The sequence below is a fragment of the Maniola hyperantus genome, chromosome 3 (genome assembly GCF_902806685.2).
Source record: "Maniola hyperantus chromosome 3, iAphHyp1.2, whole genome shotgun sequence".
Classification (NCBI taxonomy): domain Eukaryota; kingdom Metazoa; phylum Arthropoda; class Insecta; order Lepidoptera; family Nymphalidae; genus Maniola; species Maniola hyperantus.
This window is the reverse complement of record NC_048538.1, coordinates 16,494,083-16,519,136: the sequence shown is the minus strand read 5'-3', so window position 1 is coordinate 16,519,136 and position 25,054 is coordinate 16,494,083. Positions and strand designations below refer to the sequence as shown.

General features: G+C 37.5%; 1 protein-coding gene across 4 annotated transcripts; it reads right to left on the bottom strand.

The window, feature by feature from the left end:
* Positions 1-236: 236 nt before the first annotated feature.
* Drep2 (DNA fragmentation factor-related protein 2) lies at positions 237-23,497 on the bottom strand. Of its 4 annotated transcripts, XM_069509500.1 has the most exons (5): positions 23,275-23,497; positions 10,784-10,902; positions 8,644-8,740; positions 8,148-8,321; positions 237-8,021 (listed from the first exon to the last, which is right to left on the bottom strand). In XM_069509500.1, the coding sequence occupies exons 2-5, from the start codon at positions 10,802-10,804 to the stop codon at positions 7,114-7,116; spliced, it is 1,200 nt and encodes a 399-aa protein (XP_069365601.1). In that variant the 5' UTR covers positions 10,805-10,902; positions 23,275-23,497; the 3' UTR covers positions 237-7,113. The 4 variants fall into 4 exon arrangements, with proteins under 4 accessions (XP_069365601.1, XP_069365603.1, XP_069365602.1 ...); XM_069509502.1 differs by lacking the exon at positions 10,784-10,902 and having other exon boundaries at positions 23,205-23,497; XM_069509501.1 differs by lacking the exon at positions 10,784-10,902.
* Positions 23,498-25,054: the final 1,557 nt, after the last annotated feature.

The following is a 25,054-nucleotide window of genomic DNA, read 5'->3' as shown; positions in this document are numbered from 1 at the left end:
CCAGTAAGATAGCAGTTTTTTAAAATTAACTTTTAGAAAACGGCTAGGTACTATGTTCTAACTATTCATGATTTACATTAATGCTGATTTGAAAAATGGCTTGACAGTAAACATTTGAAAATGGTTGGCCCCAAAAACCTAGAACCCAGAGCTGAGAAGTTTGTGTATAAAATACGCGGTTAATTTAAAACTCCCGCTAAAAGTAAATCTTGATTATATAATAAAACGCCAGTACATTCGTTTCCAATATTTTTATTTTTAAATTAGTGGCAGTGAAGTTTTTACGAGATGTTGCTTAATGTTACTAACAGAATCCGGTCCTCACAGTCGTCGTTACGAATAATTAATTAATTACATACACAATAATTTATCTAAAACATGCTAAAACATTGTCCATTCGATAAATACCCAAGTCATTACAGCATTTTCACACAACTAGTGTGCAATTATGAATGATCTAATTACCGAAGTAGGTAAGTTAATAAGAACTATTTATAATTATTACATAGGTATAAGTTTATATAATACCTACCTAAGGTATAATATAAACTGCCTTGTTCTTCCCTGACGCTTTTAATTATATAAGTACCTTAAATAAAAATACTGGGCCTACCCAAGTAGTAACCTAAATTATTTTCGAAAAAAAAAATATATAAATAAATATATTGTAGGAATATATAGGTCCCTACTAAATGTTTTTTTTTGTTGCTAAGTGCCCAGTGCCCACGCGCTTAAATACAATGTAAAGACTTGGATATTTATCAAAAAAATACACATTTTGGCACTTGAGCACACAATCTTACATTTTAAAGAATAGAAAAACAATCAAAGAAGAGGTAAGTCTGACTTTAGAGAATACAATAAAATTATTATACCGACTTAGTTACTTTTCTCGACTGGATACCGTTTATAAGGTCTTTGTTTATTTTATCAATAAAAACGATGACAAACAACATTCTTTCTTGTTGAATCTATTCGCACAAAATGTTACCTACAATTTAATTAAATAAACCATTGAAGTTTGTTACAAAAAATTTATTAGCAATTGCTTTTCAAAATGACAACTCCATAAAAAACCATTGGCACATTAAAATTATCTTCTAGATGTGCTATTCATTCTTTGTGGATTACATTAATTATTATTATTATTTATTAGCTTTATGTGTTAAGTATCGTTAGCCTTACGTATTCTTTTTGCACTTTGGAAATAACATCAGTGACTTCATTTCTTAATATCTAATTTTAAAAGAAAAAAACTGGTAATTTTACAGTTAAGTTAGAAATTGTGAAATTTTATTGTAACATCACTATTTCAAGATTGATTTACAAATGTTATGACTGGCTTTTATGCTTTTAAGTATACAAGAAACTATAGTCCGTACAAAATGACTTCTCACGTGCCATTTTGACTCTTAAGGGTCAACTGTCATGTCAAAACTACGGTTCACTTTTAAAATAAGGACTATAAATCGTACTATAAATAACGCCAAAAACGCAAAATGCCAAAATCAAAATAAGTAGGTCTATCTAATAATATTTTTGAATTTTATAGTGTTCTTAACTTTAAAGATTTCTTCTATAAGAAACCCTTAATGAATACTTTATACATAGTTTAATTTAGTGTAGGTAGGTAGGTATACTTAGTTCAGTTTTTGTTCCTTATTTTTTTATATCATAGCGACATTTGGCATTTCGTAATGGGTTTGGCGTTTGGCCTTTTTGGGATTTGGCATTTCGCATTTATAGCATTACTTTAGCAATATGAGTAGCGTTTTACGTTTTTTTTGCGTTGTGCATCGAATAATATATAACGCGTAAAATTTAACTCCTCACGCGCCATTTTAACATTTTGTGTCAAATTTCGTGTCAAAAGTACGATTTCAATCCTTATTTTAAAGGTGAACCGTACTTTTGACATGACAGTTTGAAATAAAGAATTTATTTATTATTTATTAATTTATTATTATTATTAAAAATGGCGCGTGAGGAGTCATTTTTTACGGATTATACGGGCCATCCATCTTGACACTTAATGGCATTAGAAATTAATCTGTAGGTACCTACCATTAGTTGTGGCGCATTAAATTCTCTAATTACATTAAAATATATTTGCTATGCCACTGTACAAATTGGCACTCTTTGTTAATATTTACATAATAATTAGGTATGCCTTAAGATGCAGGTAGAGCAGAAAACTTAAAAAGTTTTTTTCGTTGACTGATTTTTTACTTCAGTTGGAGAAATTATGTTGTAGCTTTTAAACAAACAAAAGGAAAAATATACTCATAAAACTTATGTACGTGCGTATTGTACATATAGTTTCATAGTTGAAGCATAAGCTCCATTTTTGAAGCACGCTCGTAGAATAGAGATCTGGTATTAGGAATATCTACCCTCATCTGTTATTTAATTGTGATGGAGAATATATGTGGTAGATAATGTGTAGATTGATACATCGCACATATAGGTTGCCTAGCTAAATCAAAAAAAAAATGTGATGTGGGTAGATATTTCTAATGCGGGATCTTAGACCAGTAGGTGTCAAAAGGTGCATAAACCCCGCGCTAATATCTATGTAGCCTATGCCACTATACGCCTATATTATAATATCACGCTCATAAGCATACGAGTTTGTCTTCACTTTTTAAAATACCATTGTATGAGCTTCGCCTATCTGGAATTTAAGTTATCTTGACGTAGGTACATGTACCTGAAGTGCTTTTCTTTTTATGGCGTTTGGTTTCCTAGGTAATCTTTTTATGGTAGTTGGGTTTCCTAGGTAATCTTTGTATGGCGGTTGGTTTCCTAGGTAATCTTTTATGGCGGTTGGTTTTCTAGGTAATATTTTAATGGTGATTGGTTTCCTAGGTACCTACTGAATATGTTTTATTTCGTCTATGATCTTCATTACATTAATAAAGTTACTTAGGAATTATCTGTAATAGTGTAGGTCTCTTAACTAGGTTCTATTTTACGAATCTAATAAACTCTCATCGGGAATACCTATTGAGCAACTAACAAATACTTAGGGCGTCGAAAATGGCCATTTATAGTTAAGGCGTGAAAACGGTCAAATGCTTTTAGAAAATTCGTTTCACAGCCATGAAATAGCTACTTACTTTTTTGTTATTCTATTTATATTCTGGATAAACAATTACTATAGTTAGGTATTTATTGTTAACACCAAATAAGTTTCATAAATATCGTGACCGAAAATCAATAATTTATGTACCTACACGATAAAAAGTCTAAACAAACTTTTCTTGCGTTTCAAGGGTTGAACTTCAAAAACATAAATTTTAGTGATGTCTAAAATAAAACTGAACTATTTCAGGTTTACAAATAGTTCAGATGAGTGAACTAGAACTCGCCTTTGTATAGTTATACATATTATCATACTTATTTTATATTATGAATACATATTAAAACATCGAAGCATACCTACATATTATAATTATGAGAAAAATATATCATGAAGAATTAACAGCATCATACATAAAATATTAAAACACAAATAACAATAAACTTCGTAACACCATAGACTTACAAGCTGTACAAACAAATCTTAAAATAGAAAAACAATGAAGAACATTAATAATAATTACCTAATAATATTTGGTTTTAAATTCAGAATATCGGAATGTAAATGCTTTATAAATCAAAGTGAGCTTATTAGCCTTTAGGTATAAATAGCAATAAAAACGGCTGTTTTTAATAAATTGACAATAATAATATACCTACTTGTATGTATATTATACTATGTAATAATATAATACGCTCAGTTATGTATATTCTATTAATATATCTCTTTCACAAAAAAACAATAGGTATTACCTATACATTTGAAGTCACTGGTATTTCAAAGAAGAATATATTGCAAACTGTTCTTTATTCGTAACATTTCGTTTCTACGACCAACATGTGATTATTTTATGTTATTTTTTAATTTCTAATAATAATAGAGTCATTTTTTATATTCTCGCAAAGTCCCGTTAGTCCTTCATGAAACTTAGCCACTTTGTCGAAATAGCTTCACCTAATTTTTTATAGCAATATAGTATTTTAGAAATTATTTAAGTAATTAGAATTAATAAAGACAAGTCACAATATCAAACCTTAAAATAAAATCATATTAATAATTTACACGTACCAAAACATCAAAATTGATATTAAGCACAGTAATATAAATATTGATAACCGGTTCATGATTATTTTCTTCAAATGAAAAAAAACTGTTTATAATATATTTGTTAAATAGGTACATTATTTGTTTTATCCACACCACACCCATGCTTTAAATTCTCTATAAAATATTCTGAAACAGTTAGCTTATTGCCAGCATTAAAACACCCAATGACGTAATAACCATAAGATCATCCAGACGGGTGTTATTATGTTGTAGGTACTGAATTTCATAATAACACGTCTATATTACTTTACTCTATGATAACACTCCTTTGTTTTTTTTTTCGATCTCTGCGCAAAGGGCCACAGACAACAGACAGCCCTTAGATGAGACAGCCAGATTCTTACTGCTTGATGCGTGGTCTATTTGTATGAATGTCAAAAAAAGAACATCGTCATTCGTCATTGACCGCGTCTTTCGCTACCAGAACGCCGCGCCGTGCACTGTAAAAAATAGGTAAAATATTCGAATCCCCGCCATTTTTCTTCAATATTTTTACGTGATTTTTATTGTTTTGTTTACAATAAAATGAGCGATTCAAGCTTCGACAGCACCGCCAGATATTTTAAACGCTGCAAAGGATATTTCTAACAAATTACCTCTCTATTAATCTACCGGAAAAATCAAGAAAGCACTATGAAAAAACAGTAATGGATGATGTTAGGTTAGTAGTGAACAAACTGTTTCAGAATCTTTTATAGAGGATTCATATTATGGGTGTAGATAAAGTCTTGTATGCAACTGTTGATAATTAGGTATTAAAACAGTTGCATAAATAACTATTATGCCACAATGCATCCTAACATAATATATGTTAAAACAAAAAATTATTCAGAATTTATTCATTTTTATATACTAATTAACAAACAATTCAAACGCGCGCTTGCTTAAAATTTTAACTAAGGTAATTTAAACTATTTAACTAAGTACATTTAAAACAAAACACAACAACAATCATTGTTAAGTATCAAATAGATAGACGTAGCGAATTCATAGCACAATAATTGTGAAATAAAATATTAAAGATTTCATGAACCGTTCAAATATGCATGTCACAGAAAAAAACAGACAGCACACAAATGTAACTTTTTCAAAGGTTTTCGTACACCAAAATGTATACACACGTTCGAATCAAAACATACCCATTATGTGAGACGCCCTATTCGATAATAATTTAATTATCGTATTAATTAATATTACACCTTAGATAACTATACATTCTCATGACACCCATGACCCAGTGGGGCTGTAAAACTTATTAAACCTCAATATATTATACATTCGTATTACGTTATCGGTACTATACAAAAATTAAAAACATTATACAATAATAACTACCGATATATCATAGAGCTTATAAATACAAGAATCGACTTACGACTACCAAATACCAATTTGGCATGATGAATCATTGCGGTGACGGTATATCGTATTTTTAGTTACAACCTTTTTAATAATATTCAGTTTATTAGCTAGTTAGACGCTTTCATTAATAATATCTATGAAACAATATTTCATGCGTTCTCTCGGAAACGCCTCAAGTATGCTCGAGTGACCACTCACTCGCAAGATGCGCGGTTGCCGAGCTTACGAGCACAACCCTACGCTCGGCAGATATTTGCAGGCTTAGGCTCTTTACGCACTGCATCTGATCTGAATCAGAGAATTCTCAATCCAAACTACTTAATCGTAGTGCTTACTTACTTATTTGTATGAGGGATTGCGCACTAGATCCGAATTTCATTTTACAGCTTCGGAAAGCCAAATACAGATCTAGAACGCAGCCACTCATACAAATAGTAGTCGACTACTTGGGATCGAGAATTCTTGTATTTGGATTGGATGCAGTATATAAAGAGTCCTATTTTGTATCTTAGTGTACATCGCACCCCTAGATTAAAACTGTCTCAACTCCGAAATCTTCACTTTTGATATTAGGGTGGTACCTCAGTTTCTAATCCCTTACAGGTCTTAGGTAAGTGCGAGCGAGAGCACTTGATCACTATTATTTCTTGAACACTTACGATACAACTTCATGGCCAATGAGATACGCAATAGGCTTGCTGGTTAGGTAAAAATAATGCACCAAGAGCAATCGCCCCTCAGTCCAACTCCGCACAGCTAGAATCATCTCATACAATACTTATATTCTTTTTATCTACCACGACAGCTAAATATTCATCGTACGACTCCCATATACATACAAGTACGGCGTACTTTGAGCATATTGCAGCAGCGACCATTGGTGCTGACGCCTATTTAATACTGACCTTGTTTATACTTTATACTTGCAAGACAATTTCGTTATAGGTATTTATTGTGTTTTAAAGTCTTAACCATAATAATTTTAGAAGGTAATGGTGTTACTCAGTTTTAGACAATGGAAAAGACTATAATAACATGTTCTAACAGAAATCGATAACGGTCGAAACATTTAGGCCTACCACGTGTCTACGGGATGTGATGGTGAGATATAATATTAACTCATACACAACAATACAAATCAGGAATGTCATTAGCTCTTACTGAACATTGATCAAACGGCTGATAGATGAACGTACTTCGCATTCGTCACTCTAACTCGTCTATAATTTATTATTACCTATTAATAAAGACAATAACGTCGATGATAAATATTTGTGCTGCTGTTCGACGAAGTCGCATAAATCAATACACATTACGCTACAGTAAATATCCCATTGTTCGCTTGCGCAAATGTGTACAATATCGATTCAAAACTCGCGGGGAGTTATCGTCTTAGGAATCGATAGGAAGTCAGTTTTAATTATTTTATTTCGCTAATTATATTAACTAGGGCTCGTAAAGTCTTTGTGGCGTGCGGCGCGCGTGCGTCAGCGCGCGGCGACGCGGCACAGCGCGAGGCGCAGCGCGGCGGCGGCGGGCACGGCGGCGCCGCACAGGCCCGATCAGAGCCGGTCCTCCTCCTCCTCCTCCTCGCCCTCGTCTCCCGCCTCCTCGTTCTCCTCCCGGTAGCCGGGGTGCTCGCTGATGGCGTAGTAGTTGCCGTTGTAGATGACGCCCAGCTCGCGCAGCGCGTCGCCGCGGATCGTGGCCTTGATGGTCCAGTTGTAGCAGTCGTCCGACTCCGACTCGCGGTCCAGCCGCTCCACGTCCAGGATCTTGGAGCTGAGGCGCTCGAGGATGATGCCGATGTCCTTGATGGTGAGGTGCCGCTTCTGGTCGACGCTGAGCTGGTCGATGAGCAGCAGGAACTTCTCGGACGTGACGGCCTCGTCCTCCACGAGCGTGTTCTCGGTCTCGCTCTCGGACGAGTCGCGCTCGCCGCGCCGCGCCGACTCGGCGTCGAGGAAGCGCACGTGGCCCTTGGGCCGGCCCTGCGGCGAGGCGCGCGGCTGCGCGTCCTGGATGGGCGACGTGGCCACGCTCTTGTGCACGGCGATACGGCGGCCCTCCTCGTGCAGCGCGCAGCAGTGGAAGTCGCACTCGTCGGCTGCGGCGCGCGGCGCGTGCGGCGGCGGCGCGGCGCGGCACTCGGCCGTGTGCACGTGCTGCTCCAGCGAGGAGGCGCGGCGCGTGCGCGCCGGGCCCGGCTCGTCGTGGTTCACGACGGTGATGTGCGGCGGCGGCGGCTGCGGCCGCTCCAGCGACGTCTGGATGACGAGCGAGGGCCGGCGGTCGGGCTTGGCCTGGCGCGACGGCGAGCGCGCGGCCGGCGACGCCTGCGGGCGCTGGTCCCAGTGCAGCACCACTGTGACTCGCCCCTTGTTGTCCATGATTTTCCATGAAGGCGTTTCATCGTGTAACTCGAGTGCGTGTATCGTCTCGCATACGATTTTCGGTATCGCCGATATAGCTGAAACGGAACAGGAATCGCTGCATCACTCGAGTGCTGTGCGACATTACGACACCTAACAAAATGCGAATTCGAGACGCCTTCTGAAGAGATTAACTTTGTTCGCTATTGGCTGGCACGACTCACCAGCCTTGATGACGTCGACGCCGGTGGGGTACCATCGCTCGCCCTGTCGCAGCAGCAGCAGCACGGTGTTGGGTGGCAGCGTGCGCCAGTAGTCGCCGTCCTCCACCTGCGTGCCGTCGCTCTCCAGCACCAGCCGCACCGGCTCGCTCGCCGCTACTGACAACTTCTCCTTCCCTGCAAAATACCAATTGAACATGAAAATGAAATATATTTGTTTCATGTCAGCCAACTTAAGGCCGATTTACGGTCATCCCTAACAAAGACGTTTTTTTCTTTCATTTCGGTGGAATTTCTTATTAATTATCACTAAGCTTTTCAAAATTTAAACTGCTTTATGTAGTTACATGATATTTTTCATGTTGAGTGACATAGGCTACTTTTTATCCCGGAAAGTCAGAGTTTCCACGAGATTTTTAAAAAACCTTATTCTACGCGAATGAAGTCGCGAGCATCAGCTAGTTTATAATAAGGGTACTGATAAAGAAGAAAGACCAACCTCTATGTATTAGTTCCTCGAAGCTAGTCACCACCAGCCCCTTCCTCACGTTTCGAGAACTGTCCCATATCTTAAAAGGCCTCTTCCCTCTAACCTCCTGTTAACAAACACATCACTTTATTCTTCGCTGTAACTATAGTATGCGACAGGTCAAGGTGCACAATCGGGGTATGACACGTCACCCACGCTATCCCGCACCGGGTTAGGCCATCTTACTATACGTCACAAATATTTACGAAAATCGCATCTTATGTATATTACGCTATGCGGTTGTACGTACGTATGTCTGTGTATATTTATTTTATACTCAGGTTGAGATGTATCTATAGAGATCACTTTAACTTTGTGCTCAAAAGTGCTCAGATAAAATACACAACACGTACGAATACACACTCACACAGCCTTAGATACAACATCTCATTATCTATAGCACACATATCAATCAACCGTCCACTAACCAGACTCACATATACACAAACACGTACCTACATATTTTATTATACAGATTTTAACGACACGTTAATCAGAAGGTACCTACCCTTATTATAAATGCGTAAGTTTGTTTGTTTGTTGGCTTACTGGTTTATCCTTCAATCACGTCGCAATGGTGCAACGGATTGACTCAAAGATTCAAAGATTCAAAGATTCTTTATTTGCGGAAACATTTTACAACGAGATGTTATTACATAAAATTGTCCAGTAGATTGCCGTGATTTTTTGTATGTGTATAGATAGCATAAACAACATATCAATTTTTCAACGTTAACTTTAAAAACATAGTAGGTACCTAAATAAGTAAATACATAATATTTGCTCTTTAAAAATTACTCTGACATTTATATACTTTTAATAATAATTGAAAGTATCATAAGTATGTTAATTTACGCGTTTTATATTACGAATAATTTTACCCACATGCATACGCACATACGCGCTCGCACACACACATACACGTTCACACAACACACACACACACTTGCCCACATTCACCTCTCATATAGAACAAGTTTGAACTATAATATTATACGTTTATCACGAATAAATTACCTAATAATTAAAATTAAACAATGAAGTGATTATTTATGTATAAATCTCTAAAAGCAGGGCTTAATCTAGATGCAAGGGCGATAATGTTTTATGTAATATGGCAAATAAAACAGAATATTGAATATTGCAAAAAAATATTGAAAGACCCTTACTTCCTCATCAGAGCACCCTTATCTCTTAATTCATAACTTTCCAGTCAAATTGGTATTAGTTTTCTCATTTTTTACTTCATTTATTGTAGAAAATTGATTGCAAATAAATATTTTTAATGGAATATAAAATAAATAAAAACTGATCTATGATAATTTAACATTCACTCAATTTTCAAACCAAATATTATAATGGATATTCGACATTGTTATGATACAAGCTTATTTTGTCCGATATGACACAGCACAATCATCAAAGTCATACTACAATTTACAAAGCATATTATAAAATCATGCATAGTGTAGATGCTACGGCGTAGCGGCTACGTCGTAGCCGGCGTCCGTAGAGCCTGCACTGGATGCAGCGGTGCAACGCCCGAGCGACCTGCGCCCCCCTCCCGCGTCCCCCACAACCCGCCCGCACCCCGCGCGCCTTCTCACCGACACGCCCCTCACCGCACGCACTGTGCGTTGACCTACTGACATCGCCCGAACGATCTTTAATCGAGACTGGACTAGACCACTGTCCACTTCCCATTGCCCAATGGTGGACACGTAGACCGACAATCAACAGGCGTCGACAGCAGAAAGATTTTTTTTTTTCAAAAAATGGGACGTCGTCAAAGTGATCAGCTGATTTCCTGAGCGGGGTGAAGAAAATCAAAACAAAATTGGTAAAGTTATTTCTATGAAGCGGGGTTTAACTGCAAATAATAGATTATTAGTATGCTCCGTATGATACACCTAAGGAATCCAATGATCGATGTACAATGATCGAAAAGGATCAATAGAAAAGTGACTCTCTTAACATTTCACTAAGTCACTTCCAAAATAAATGAATATGCCGCAAATAAAACCAACAAAGGGTAAGGGTCTATTTACAACGGTTCGCCATGGAATGATGCAGTGTTTGAGCGTGTGTCGGCTACGCTGCCAAACGTTACCTCTTGTATTTCGACTATCATTTTCACGGTGCACTCACTCACACTTTATTTCACTTTAAAGTCACTTCTCGTTTACAACAATTTTTACAATTAGTTAAAGTCTCTCTCATGTTTAAGTACTTTTTTTAAATGTCCAAGAAAATATCAACTTTATAATGTTCGGTGTAGAATGAAGGGATGAAGTATGTAACCAAAAAGTGAAGAAAGTGAATCAACATTGCGGATATAAGAAATATCCCTCTAGTAGAAAACTATACACGTTTGTGTATAAAGTTTGGAAAACTCAGAGTACAACCTGAAATGAAGCGATAGCCACAGAGCCTCCATCAATAAAACCCGCTGAATAACTTGTAAAAAATCCTCATAACATGTATACCCTAAACTGTATAATTGGGAACATATCTATCTAGTTTTAAAATAGAAATCGCTAAAATCACTCTCTGTTATCATTGTTAAATTCATGTAATAGTCGTAATCGTAAATATAGGTAAAACTGTCTCGTCGAATCACATTCTAGGTTATATTATCGGGGAACAGGCGGCGCGGTGCGCCGGCGAGCGCCGCGACCGCACTGTCGACTCGCGACTCGTGACTCGTGACCGGGTCGCGGCCTGGCCCCTCCCCCCGCACCCTGCCCCTCCCCCACCCGCCGCCCGCCCCGCGCTCCCGCCCGCCCGCCGAGGCCTCGGCCCGCACTGCAGCGCCCTACCCGATGCCGTAACCGAAACATCTTCGGAATTAGCAACCTCGATAATGCACTTTTCGGCCTCACTATAACCGTGGCCAACCATGTTTTACGATAACGTGCGCTGATTTGTGAGTTTGATTCCAATTTCATGTCGTTCTTTATAAACTTACCTATGACTTGAACTCACTAGCAAAAATAATTCTGCTCACAACCCAACCTAAGCCAAAACTAATTTAGCTAAAGTTGAGTTGTTGTAGGCTCTTCTCAGACCTGGGCGCGTTTGGAACCCTCGTAGCTTTAGTTTTAAGTTCGCGTAATAATTATCACCACTATATTATCTGACAAATCCAACAACCGATCATCAAAAAGTGTAATTTATTACCTATTTTGAATAAATTATTATATAATTATTGACTTTGAATTCAAAATAGAGGACAATACATATATTTTTTAATTTAACGAATAAACCACGTCAATAAGTTATTATTATTCCTGTTATTATAAACCATCAGGTATTTTATAAACTTCGTTTTATAGTTTGTTCAAAAAGTGAGCCACGCTTTATTTAATAACACTCTACGCCGTAGCTCCTAGATGGTCTACAAAATCGACGTGGTCTGCGATAATATTAGCATCATTCTACGCCGTATCTCGTAGACGGTCTACGGCATTCATTTGGTCTACGATATTATGCGGCTATCGAAAAAACGCTCTATGCTGTATCTCGTAGACGATCTACGACATTCATGTGGTCTACGATATTATGTTTCGTTCCTTAAGGGGACTCAGTTCAGTGCTTTCTTCATACAAACGTAGGAGGGAAATTACAACAATATTCGATATTGTACGAACAAAACTAAGAATTATATCGATTTATCTCGTCATTATCTAGGTTTATTGATACATAAAACATTGAAAAAAATATTGATTTAAAAGTTACGAGGCTCAAAAGATTCCTATTTTAACACTAAATTAATGACAACTTTGGGCGTAAATAAATAAGATTAGGGATATGAAAATTCTAAAACAATTTATCATTAGACGTAGTTTATTTATTCATTAGTTGAAATAACTTTACTTTGCAAACATAAATTCAGCAGTTTTTTCTCAAAAATACTTTTCCTAAACCCTTTTCGCGCACTTGATTTCGGTGAAAATCATCGTGCCTCTCAACTTTCTCATACAATGTCAAGTGAAAAGCAAACATGTTACCCACGTGCGCTGGCAATTTCGGTCTTGCGTCCTGCGTCACCTTAAATTATCAAATTTCGTTCCTTATTTCTAAATATTTTGACATAAGTATTTTTTCATTTTTAATCTTTTTTGACTAACTTGAAAAATGATGATCTTTCCTACTGGTAGCAGATTCGGTATTCGAATAGGTAAAGTACAGTTAGGGGAAAGACAGAGTTTTCGGATTAGAAATATCTACCCTCATTTAATTGGGATAGAGGATACGGCATGGTAGCTAATGTGTAGATTGATACATTGCACATAGAAGAAGACGATTAGAATTAAAAAAACTGACTGTCATAATAATAAATCCTAGAAATAAAAATAAACTTATAATGCCCACCTCCAGGCTAAGTAAAGTTAGCAATTCCTTTGTTGGTAATTCTATGTTTTTATAATACGTTTCCAGGACATATGGGAGATGTCTATCAACAAATTCAAAGTTTTCTCAAAACATAACCTTTTTGAAAATCCTATTACAATGTAAAGGATTATTTAAGTGATAAGAAAGCTCGGGAATGAGTTGCTTAATAACTTTGAAGAATACCCGGCTGAGTTTGTTGTGGGCTCTTCTCAGACCTGGACGCATTTGGAACCCTCGTAGCTTTTAGTTTTAAGTTCGCGTAAAAATTATCACCACTATATCATCATATTCCAAATGCAACAACCGAATATCAAAAAGTGTATTTTATTACCTATTTTGAATAAACTTTTTTGACTTTTGACTTTTGATGAATTAAAATTAACCTATGGAACTTTTAGTCGTGAATTCCTCCTTGTAGCAGAGATATAGCGACTTCTACTCGTAGCGGCTATGAATAAACTTTAAAACGTGGGTTATACTCATACATCACCGCCTTCCTACTCAGTAAATGTTATCACAATCACCATGTGTACCTAACTACTTATAAATAATTCTAAACCTTAGTTAAATAACCAAGCTAGTGTAGGTGGATCTATTTCAGTCAGATTTCATTAAAACTATCATAACACTTTAGGATGCATTAATTTAACGACTAGATATTGATTATCATCATCATCATCATTACCAACCGATAGCCCCAGCTGGATATAGGTCTCTTGTAGGGACTTCCACACGCCACAGTCTTGCGCCGCTCGAATCAAGCGGCTCCTTGCGACTCGTTTGATGTCGTCTGTCCAACCCACGCTGTATTTTCGGTGCGAGATCGCCATTCTGACACCTAATGTCTGTCGGTTTTTCAAATATGTGCCCTGCTCAATGCCACTTCGGCTTCGCAACCCGTTAAGCTATGTTGGTTACTCAAATCAAATCAAATCAAATTTTTTATTCAAAATAGGTAATAAATTACGCTTTTTGATGGTCAGTTGTTGCATTTGTAAGATGATAGGTATAGTGGTGATAATTTTTACGCGAACTTAAAACTAAAGCTACGAGGGTTCCAAACGCGCCCAGTTCTGAGAAGATCCAACAACAAACTCTAGTTCTCCTATAGATCTCCTCATTTCTAATATGATCACGTAGCGAAACTCCAAGCATAGCTCTTCTCTATCACCCACTGAGTGACTCTGAGCTTTCTTAAGACTTTTGGGGCCCATAGTTAGCGACCATGTCTCGGATCCATATATCATCACTGGCAACACGCGCTGTTCAAAGAGTTCGGTCTTCAAGCACAGAGAAATTTTGGACGAGAAGACATGTCGAAGCTTCCCGCAGACTGATTCGCTAACTCAGTGACTAACACTAAATAATAGTTACCGGAGCTCATTTGACATATATTTTTGATCCATTGAAGATTTTTTACAAAAAATTATGCACCAACCAATGTCAAATGAGCTCGGTGGGTATCATTCAGTGTTAGACACTGAGTAAGTAGCGAATCATCCCACTGAACACTACTGCCCAGTCGAGTTGGATTCGGCGGCTATAACCAATATATATATTGTAAATTGCGGATAACACTTCGTTCATTACCTACCGCTCGATCAACTTTTTATTTCACACCTTGATTGCATCGATTTCTAGCTTAGTTTAGATCATAAGAGGAATGTGCAACATTCACACAAACTCTAGAGAGTTTTTGGATGTAAAGCGGATAAATGTACATATATTATTTTGGTCAAAATAAAGAGAAAAAAAAAAAACATGGATTATTATTATAGTGGTATTAAGGATACCATCTACAAATAGTAATCTTGTGGATATTTACCGGGATATCCGGCTCGGATTTGGAGATAACTAAGGACCGAGACTAGGATTTGGTGAGATTAGGCGAAAATGTCGCGGGATATTTCCATAATATGGTTAAAATACTTAATTTATCACTACCCATATAATAAAATATGCGAAAGTGAGTTTGTTTGTTGGTTTGTCGAAGGACAAACAAACAAACAACATAAAACACGCTGCAACAGATTAACCTGTTTTTTTATGGATATAAGTTGAATAACTGCAGAGTGACATAGGCTACTTTTCACCCCGGAAAATCAAAGAGTTCCCACGAGATATTCGAATAGGTACCTTGTGATTGCATTTTTAAATAAGTAGAGCTGTAAATATGAAACGTTACAGCTTAAGATACTCGCATTAATTGGAGCAAACACATGTATACAGGGTGTATATTATTATGTAAGCGGCTTGAGAGCGGTCGTCGTGGACTCGGAAACGCCTCAAGGGCGTCTTGACGCTTGACAGCTTGCAGCACTCTTGTGAACTCAGCCTTGGTTTCAGCCTAAACTGTGTCACGTTTAAATGGTCTGGGGATTAGAAAATAAGCTATTTTATGTTTAGCCACAGTCTTTAGAAAACAATTCATGATAATAAGATGATTTAGATAGATTTGCGGAACAATGAGGATTATTTCCTGTTTCTGACACAATTACACAACCAAAACAATGTAACGAAACTGTTTTTATAATTATCTCCAATAGTTAAGTCTCAACCATAAAAAGGTTGAAAAACTATTTACTTATAGCAATAACGAAAATCGCATTGAATTTTTTTATTAAAAACAGCTATGAAATGTTACAGCTTATTTTTTTCGCTTTAATTGAAGAAAACACATGTATACAGCGTGCATATTACTTATATACGTGACTGGAGAGCGTTCGTCGTGGACTTGGAAACGCCTCAAGGATGTCTTGACGCTTGACAGCTTGAAACACTCGACTTGTGAACTCAGTCTTCTTCTTCTGTCTAGAAGAGAAGAAGAAGACTAAAAGAACCTCCCCCTCTGCGAGATCAGCACGGGACCACATTACATTACTTCGTGCTGACTCTCTGGTTGCTCTCTCTCATTTTTTTCTTGCTTTTCTCAGTTCTTCTTTCTCATCAGTGGCGTGCAGGTCATAGAGGCATAAATGCACTGCTTACCCCAGTTGTATATTTTTCATTATGACCTGCCAGTAAACAGGTTCCTAGCTAACTAATGCCTACCCTGGCTTCAAATCCTGTGCACGCCACTGTTTCTCATCATTATGGTCCTCAGCATCTAACCGTATCTGTGCCACTCATCCTCACTTGACACCCTACTGGCTACCAAATTTTGGGTGTCCACAAGTTTGGGTACGGAACCCTAAAAATATAAAACGTAACAGTTTACGCCACAGGCGGGATAATTGGAGCAAGCACGTGTAATTGCGGGATATGTTATGCATGTCTGGAGAGGCCTTGTCCTGCGCGCGGGAATTCCTCGAGCACGTCTTGACGCTTGACAGCTTGAGAGGCTCTCCTAACCGCAGGCTTGGCTTCGGTTAAAAACTGCGTTAGTTTTATTTAGGGTTCCGAACGTCAAAAGGAAAAAATGACCCTTTAAATACTTAATGACACTTTGTTGTCTGTCTACTTATATATCAGTCTGTCTGTCGTGTCCGTCAAGACCCGCCAAGGGAATCAAAATCTATGGGATGTGTTGAGTGCCGTTGACCTAGATTCATGAGATATAATTATGGAAAATGGCAGGTAGTCATGTCATTATAGCACAAGTAAAGGAAAAATCTGAATTTATTTCGTTAAGAATATCATTAAAAAAAATAACGTAAGTTTTATATCTTGTACGATGGTACGGAACCTTTCGAGTGTGAGTTTGACTGGCACTTGATTGGTTTTTTTCTAGTAAGATACATCGGCTAGGTTTTACGTCATAATTTAATTACCATAATAGTAACTTTGCACTTGTTTTGACAGATCTGATAAGGAAACCCTTGTGGTGTGAACTTGTATGTTTTCATTAAATGGACCTAGATAGAACTTACATAGATATACCTATTAAGTTACTTAATAAATACTACTTATGTTATAATGTTATACATACGTACAGTATGAGTTCTCACGCGCTATTTTAACTTTCAACTGTCATGTCAAAAGTAGGATTTTAGAGATGAACCGTACTTTTAACCCATGCTTTTAACCATTGATGTTGGAATCCCCCTCTTTTTAACATAACAGTTGACACAGTGAAAAATTTTACTTTTTATAGTTCGATTTTTGGCAGGGTAGTCTCATGTAGGTATATTATTTTTCAATAAAATTATGTTGTTTTAGATCTCTTTTTTAATCTTATTTAATTAATTTACATTTTAGTTAATTCGTTAAAATTGAAGTAAAATTTGTGACCGAAAACCCAAATACCAATTTTCATGCAAATATCTTCAAAAATGACGGACTTTCATACAAACTTCCATCCCCCATTTTACCGACTTAGGGGTGAAATTTCGAAAAATCCTTTCTTAGTGGATACCTACTCTTTACAAAGAATAAACCCTCCTAATAGCACTTTAGGACCAGCGGTTTAGGCTGTGCGTTGATATAAGTATATTATTATGTCAGTCAGTCAGTCAGGACTTTAAATTTTTTTTAATATAAATTTATATATATACTTTTTATGTATAGATTTACGTAGGTGTTGCTGAATTATAATGTCAAGATGTTGTTATAATTTACCAAACGAAAGGCAAATTATCTTTTTTCAGAAAGATAAGAAGAAAGAAGTATGAATGCGTGGGTCTACGAACAATTGAGCGAAATATTCAGGTTCACTTTTAAAAATTACCAGGAAATTATTTACATTTTACATCGGAGGAAATTTCTTTAGATCTGGCAACTGAAAAAAATTATGATCTGCGAACATCAATCAGGTCACTAGTACGTTTACTGATGTACGTGATGATCTGCTCCTACGTTTGTAGGAGCAGATCATCTAAATATATAAAAGGAAAAGTTGACTGACTGACTGATTTATCAATGCACAGCTCAAACTACTGGACGGATCGGGCTGAAATTTGGCATGCAGATATAATGATATGAGATATGAGATATAATGACGTAGGCTAAGAAAATATTTTTGAAAATTCAATCCCTTAGGGGATGAAAAAGGGGTTTGAAATTTGTGCAGTCCTCGCGGACGAAGTCGCGGGAATAAGCTAGTTCATTAATATAATAGCCCAGTCAAATTAAACATTCAAGGTTACAATAATTCGCATAGAGCTGAAAATTTGTACTGGAGCACCATTATTTAAATAAAATATGAAAAGTCCCCATCGATCCGACATTTGCAAAAAAACAAGTTTAAAATTCGCAAATATGGGTTTTTTTGAGTTTTCCAGCCAAACGATAAGTTTTATCATAAAAATAGGTAGGCGGAATTGTAGATCATGCAAAATTTTCTATAAAAATTGTCTTTACACTTTTCTCCTAAGATTAACCTTTTCTGAGATATTACGATTCAAATACCTACAGTTGAAAAAGCCGTTTTCTTCATAATTTGTAAAAGTAGTTACTTACCCCGCGTTTAAACATCACTCGAGCTATAATAAAAGAGAATTGTCATATTGGTCTGTTAATGTACTTAGTTCAATTTAGTTTGTAACTCAACTTAGTTGAGTTTGTAACTCAACAATAATTTATGAGAATATAAATAATCACACTAAGTAATATTATTACGTAGAGGCGAAAGTTTGTGTGTATATGTGTTTTTTGTTTGTTAGTCTTTCAAGCAAAAACTACTGGACGGATTTGGCTAAAATTTAGAATGAAGATAGATTATACCCTGAATTAATACATATAATACTTTTTATCCCGGAAAATCTAATAATTCTCACGGGATTTCAAAAAACCATGCGAGCAATGTCTGAGGCATCAGCTAGTTATTTTATAAACCAAACACGCCCACATTACATCTGCTCTTTTTCGAAGGCCTAAATTCACGACAAATCACCAAGTCTTTACCCCAAGCCTCGTGTTTCGAACATTCGTATTTCGTACAAGTTTTCAGCTCTATGTGAATTAATGTAACCTTTCCGCTATTTTTAGAGCTAAATTGCCTATGCTATAAAATTAAGTAAAAATAAATATAGATAAAGAAAAAGGTAAAAATATAAACAAAGAAAAAGCTAAAACTGTTTCTTGCAGGACACCTGTTATGAGGAGCAATGTTTGTAACTCTAAAATAATAAAAACAGCTAAGTGGCTACCTTTTGTTTTCCTATTTTAAGAATAAGACGTAGGCCGGACGGGTTTCCGTGTGTGTTACCATGCAATGACTCGAGGGGTTTTACTTTTGTATGTTGTACAGCCTACACGATCAAACGTCATTGTCATGTCGTAATTTTATTTTAATCGATAGAGAAACTTTGCGATACTGTCCCAAAAAAAATTGGATTTCAACTCCTCAATCCTGATGCTGCAGGGAACTTGACCACCATAACTGATGGGATTTAGAAACTGTCGATTATAAATTAATATTGGAGGCACCTACCAAGTAAAGACTTTATCGTTAAACTCGAGGACCGAACTCCTCAACCCTGATGCTGTAAGGAATTGCGTTCCTAAATCGTGGTGATTTAGAAACTGGCCTACTAAGTCGGTAAAAAAATGAACGACTAAACTGACGTGATGCTGCTTGCTTCCAAATCCTGCTAACATTCCTATTTGCATTGGGATTTGAGATCGGTATGTACCTAACTTGCCAGCGGGACAGGAGTACTCAGGAGTGGATACGGCGGGTAGAGAGGCGCGAGGGGTGCAATAGATCGACGTGATTTTTGCATTGATATAGTTAAAGACCTGGAGAGTGAGAAAAGCTACTTTTATTCCGGAAAATCAAAGAGCGCCCACGGGATTATAAACAACCTAAACCTACACGGACGAAGTCGCGGGCATCAGCTAGTCTATATCTATAGTCTTAGTCTAAATATATAAAAGGAAAAGGTGACTGACTGACTGACTGATCTATCAACGCACAGCTCAAACTACTGGACGGATCAGGCTGAAAATTGGCATGCAGATAGCTATTATGATGTAAGCATCCGCTAAGAAAGGATTTTTGAAAATACAACCCCTAAGGGAGTGAAATAAGGGTTTGAAATTTGTATAGTTCAAGCGGACGAAGTCGCGAGCATAAGCTAGTAATAAATAAAATTGAAGTGTCTGTCTGTAATTTCGTAATAAATACCTCATACTTATTATTTTTTTTTTTTTTTTTTTTTTTATTTATAACAAGCGTAGGTACACCAAATATTTACATTATTATTTTCTCGCCAAACTGGTGAGCCAGTTTGTTGGCGAGCTGGCGCTCCTTAAAAATAACTATAATCTACGTATTAAATTGTACTTATATATGTAAACTTATATTCTAACTTATAAACTTATACTCAGATTAAGGATTGATCGCTGCAGCGAAATGAACGCTTTAGAGATCAATCCTCAATCTGAGGTAACAAACAAAATAAACTAAAATAAAAAACAAATAATGATAATAAATTGATAATAAATTAAACAGTAAGGGGGTCCCTAAGGAAGTGTTCCTTTAACTTTTTCTTAAGCACCCCCTCACTGACCTTATTCTCTTCCCTTAACCACTCTATGCCGTTGTAAATTTTAGGTACCAAATATTCACTTAACCTTTCACCGTAGTAGTTACAGACTTTGGGTAACATGAATCTTGTCTTCCTATTACTTCTAGCGTTATCCCTAAGCTTCGTGGGGTTTTTAAATTTTTTTGAAAAATAATGTTCTCTAGCTATTAGGTAATCTACTTTACTATGTACAGGCAATATTTTTAGATCTTTAAAAACACATTCATAGTTCCCTTTATACTTTTTTTTCTCTTTTTTTCCTAGAATGTGTTTTATATGAAAAAGGGTTGTGACTGCGAATGTACAGGGTAACTACGGTCTATTATAAGTAGTTCGTTACAAAACATCACGTAAGGACGTAAGCGTTGCAAAACCTCGTCGCCTGATCGTGATACACTACCGAAGTAGGGGATCATGTTAATTCCTTGGCTTAGCGCTAATCTTCTCATGAAGTTTCCATAAACGCCGCCAATATCGCTGTTCGGGGAAGCGCTGATTAGCAGATTTCATTAAACATGATTCATTTATAGCTGATGCTCGCGACTTCATCCGCGTGGATTTAGGTTTTAAAGATCTCGTGGGAACTCTTTTATTATCCAGGATAAAAAGTAGTCTATGTCCTTCTCCGGGATGCAAGCTATCGCTGTTCCAAATTTCATCAAAATCGGTTGGACGAATGGGCCGTGAAAGGCTAGCAGACAGACGGACAGACACACTTTCGCCTTTATAATATTAGTATGGATTCTATCTTCATAATGAAAGGAAGAGTGACTGACTGATCTATCAACTACTCAAATTTAAACTACTGGATGGATCAGGCTGAAATTGGGTATGCAGATAGCTAATATGTGACGTAGACATCCGCTGAGAAAGGATTTTTGTAAATTCAACCCCTAAGGGAGTAAAATAGGGGTTTTGAAAATGTAGTCCACGTGGACGAAGTCACATGATAGGTGATAGCCTACTAATGGCCTTCTAGTGGGGGACTCGAGGTTCGATCCCGTGCACGCCCCCCTAACTTTCGGAGCTGTATGTTTTATCTTGTAAGCAATGAAAATATCACTTGCTTTGATTTTGGACTCTCTAACTTACTTGGTAACTATTACTTACTGGGTAACTAATAGAGAGAGAGACAGCGCGTACCAGACCTTCGTTATTTTATAAAAGCTGAAAGATTCTCTGCGTATTGCCCCCAACACTGGGAGGAACGTTTGTTTGCATGTTTATTTGGATCATGGTGGCTTTGGGAGATGACAGGTAATAAAGGTGTAAAAAATCTTACGGCAAGTATAAAGTCATTTTTTTTTTATATTTTCTTCGGAATAGTATTAGAAATCACATGAGTGCGTTCTCCCCGTAAGCGTACTTGGAGTCGGGAAGAGGCTATTATTGATATTATATGTAAGTACCTATAGATAACCTAGTTGTTAAGAGGTCGGCTTCCTAATGAGGGGGTCCGAGTTTGATCCCGGCCATGCACCTCTAATTGTATATTATGAGTAAACCTGGCAGTTACACCCTTGGATGTTGCTTGAGACAGAACTAGGTATATCAAAATATTTTTAGTTGAAAGAAGTTCCGACAAATTAGATACATAAACGTAAAGATTCAATTATTCATGAAACCGAACCCGGCTGAGTTTGTTGTGGGCTCTTCTTAGACCTGGGCGCGTTTGGAACCCTCGTTGCTTTAATTTTTATTTACGTAATTAATTCATCATCATTCCATCGTTATCTTACGAAATCAAATATTGACAATCAAAAAGTGTACAATGGTACTCTACTTACCTGCTTTGAATAAATGCTTTGAGTTTGAATTTGAAAAAAACCAGTATTACAAGTTGCAACATTCCCTTCTTATGTAGCTGTAAATTATGTCTAGAAGAAGCCTATACCTACTTGCCCATTGCACCTACAGTTTATGACTACAATGAACTACCACACGATCTTGAGTTCATGTCAAAACAACAACTTCTCACTTCCATCATGCAACTTGCAAGGGTGACAGAATATAGAAAAATAATTATGATATCGAGCTGTTAGGCGAAAACCGACAACGAAGGAGCTACGCGAAGCGCTACGAGGTGGCTACGAGCAGTCACTGCTACGGTGATACGAGCCTCGTCTCACGCATGTGCCAAACTACTTTCTTCATTCTACTCTTTTTCAAACACTGATCTTTATTTACATGAATATTGCTAATTGTTATGATGTTATGAGTCTTATGAGTGGATTAAGGAATTTTGAATATTCAATTTTTGTTTTATTTTTTAAATAATGCTGCATCTTAACTTTAATCACTGAATAATCTGATGATAAAATTGATATCATTTTAAAATATCACATGTTTACTATCGTACATAAAGTTCTGAAGAGATGAAGCAGAAACTAATCAATAGTTCTTAACATGAAAAGGCTCGATTCACATAAGGATAGTATGTAATCTGGCACAGATTTTGAATAATGATGGTTGCATGTGCAACGGTCTACGGCAGAGCGAGAGGGACGCGTGCACGGGCGAGCGGCGCGCGCGAGCGGGACGGCGCGCGGCTGCGGCAGCCCGCCTTCTGCACCATGTCACCTTCACTGACACTGGGGACGGGACGCGGGTGGTGGGACTCGGGCGCGGGCGAGGAGCGTGGTGACGCGGCGTGCTGCGGATAGTAACCATGTCTCCGGGCGTGTCGGGGGCCGCCGTTACGCAAGAGCTCGGCGCGGCGCCGCTGGCGCGCGGTTACCTCTCTGGCCATCGCGGCATGACCGCCGGAGGCCGCGGGCGCGCGCTCACGCCGCCATCGTCGAGGGGCACAGCCCGGGATTCGCGTCGCGACTCGCGGAGCTCTCGGCGGTGCGCCGCGTGGGCGAGGATCGATGCGCGCCGCGCGCCTGCGCCGCCGAGCCACCCCGAGCGCGCCCGAGCCGCCCCGAGCGCGCGCCGGTGCATCCGCCCTGACCCACTTCCCGCGCACACTGACCTCCTTCGCCGCACGCCACAATCCACTACGGAGACCATCCCTGACGCGGGTGTCGGGACACTAGTTCTCTTCTACTTCTTCGCTTTTCCTGGGTTTCTTTTCCGCATTTATACTGTATCCACAGAAAGAAGTTAGCATGGCGATCTCTTTGTTACGTAATCTTTTTTTCTACCCATATTATAAATGCGAAAATGTGTTTGTTTATTGGTTTGTTGGTTTATTAGTTTGTTGGTTTATCCTTCAACCACGCCGCAACGCCGCAACGGTGTAATGGATCTTTTGCATAGATACGGTTAAAAACCTAGAGTATGACATAGGCTACTTTTTATCCCGGAAAATCAAAGAGTTTTATTATATTAACTTCTTTCCGTGTAGAATACAATATTTTGAATACATTTTCGCATCCAAAGTATTTTCTTTGATAAACCAACTTAAAGTAACTTTAGGACCAATCCTAAAAATACTGACACAATATGGTAGTCGTACAACGGGAGCAAACCGAATTGCGAATCGCTTCGATGCGAAATGTACACCCTTCCGCGTTTCTAAACTACCCTTGCTCTTATACAATGATTACGCTACTTTAAACTTTGAATTCCTTTCTATAACACCGTTAATCGTGTATACAAAATATTTGGTACATAGTCGTCTGAATGTTCGCTTACCGTGCATCTATTGCACTGAGGAACTAGATAAGTCTGTATTTATATGCCGGAGAGACAAACAATGAATAACGAACTGTGAAATAAAAGCAAACTTGAAATTTTGAGTTGATTTTAAGCGTTTGCGTGAATTCTTTCAGTTAGCTATTTATGAATATGAAGCTAAAAGGTTGTAACTACCTAGTTACGAGTACAACCTTTTATAGCTTCATATTTCATACACAAAAATAATATGATACAAGTACTTAAATAATAATTTGCAGCTACCCATTTTTTAGTTGGAAAGTAAAAAACAGTGATCAGACTGAATTGAATTTTCAAAAATCCTTTCTTAACGGATATCATAATAAGTAGGTATCTGTAATATGCCGAATTTCAGCCCGATCCGTCCGGTAGTTTGAGCTGTGCGTTGACAGATCAGTCAGTCAGTCAGCTTTCCGTTTATATTGCAAAAAGCATATTATTACACAATTGAAGATTATCTAAATGATAAAAGAGCGTGGATTTGACCTGCAGCTCGTTCCAGCAACGCACAAGCCTGCAAATACTATTTTATACATGGCATAATCTTGTACCTAGGTGTATCAAATATTTGAAAAGAGCAACCGCCGAGTTTCTTGCTGGTTCTTCTCGGTAGGAAAGGCATTCCGAGCCAGTGGTAGATGCATCCGACTATTCGAAAGTACTTGTAAAAGTTAATTTGAATAAAAATGATTTTTATTTTATTTATTTTATTTTATTTTATTATATGTAGATTTGTTTTCTCTATTTTAAAAAGAGTTCGCCTCTAGCATTTTAAAGGATTTTTGAAATTTCAATGCCTAAAAGGGTAAAACAGGGGATTGAAAATTGTATAGTCCGCGCGGACGAAGTCGTGGGTA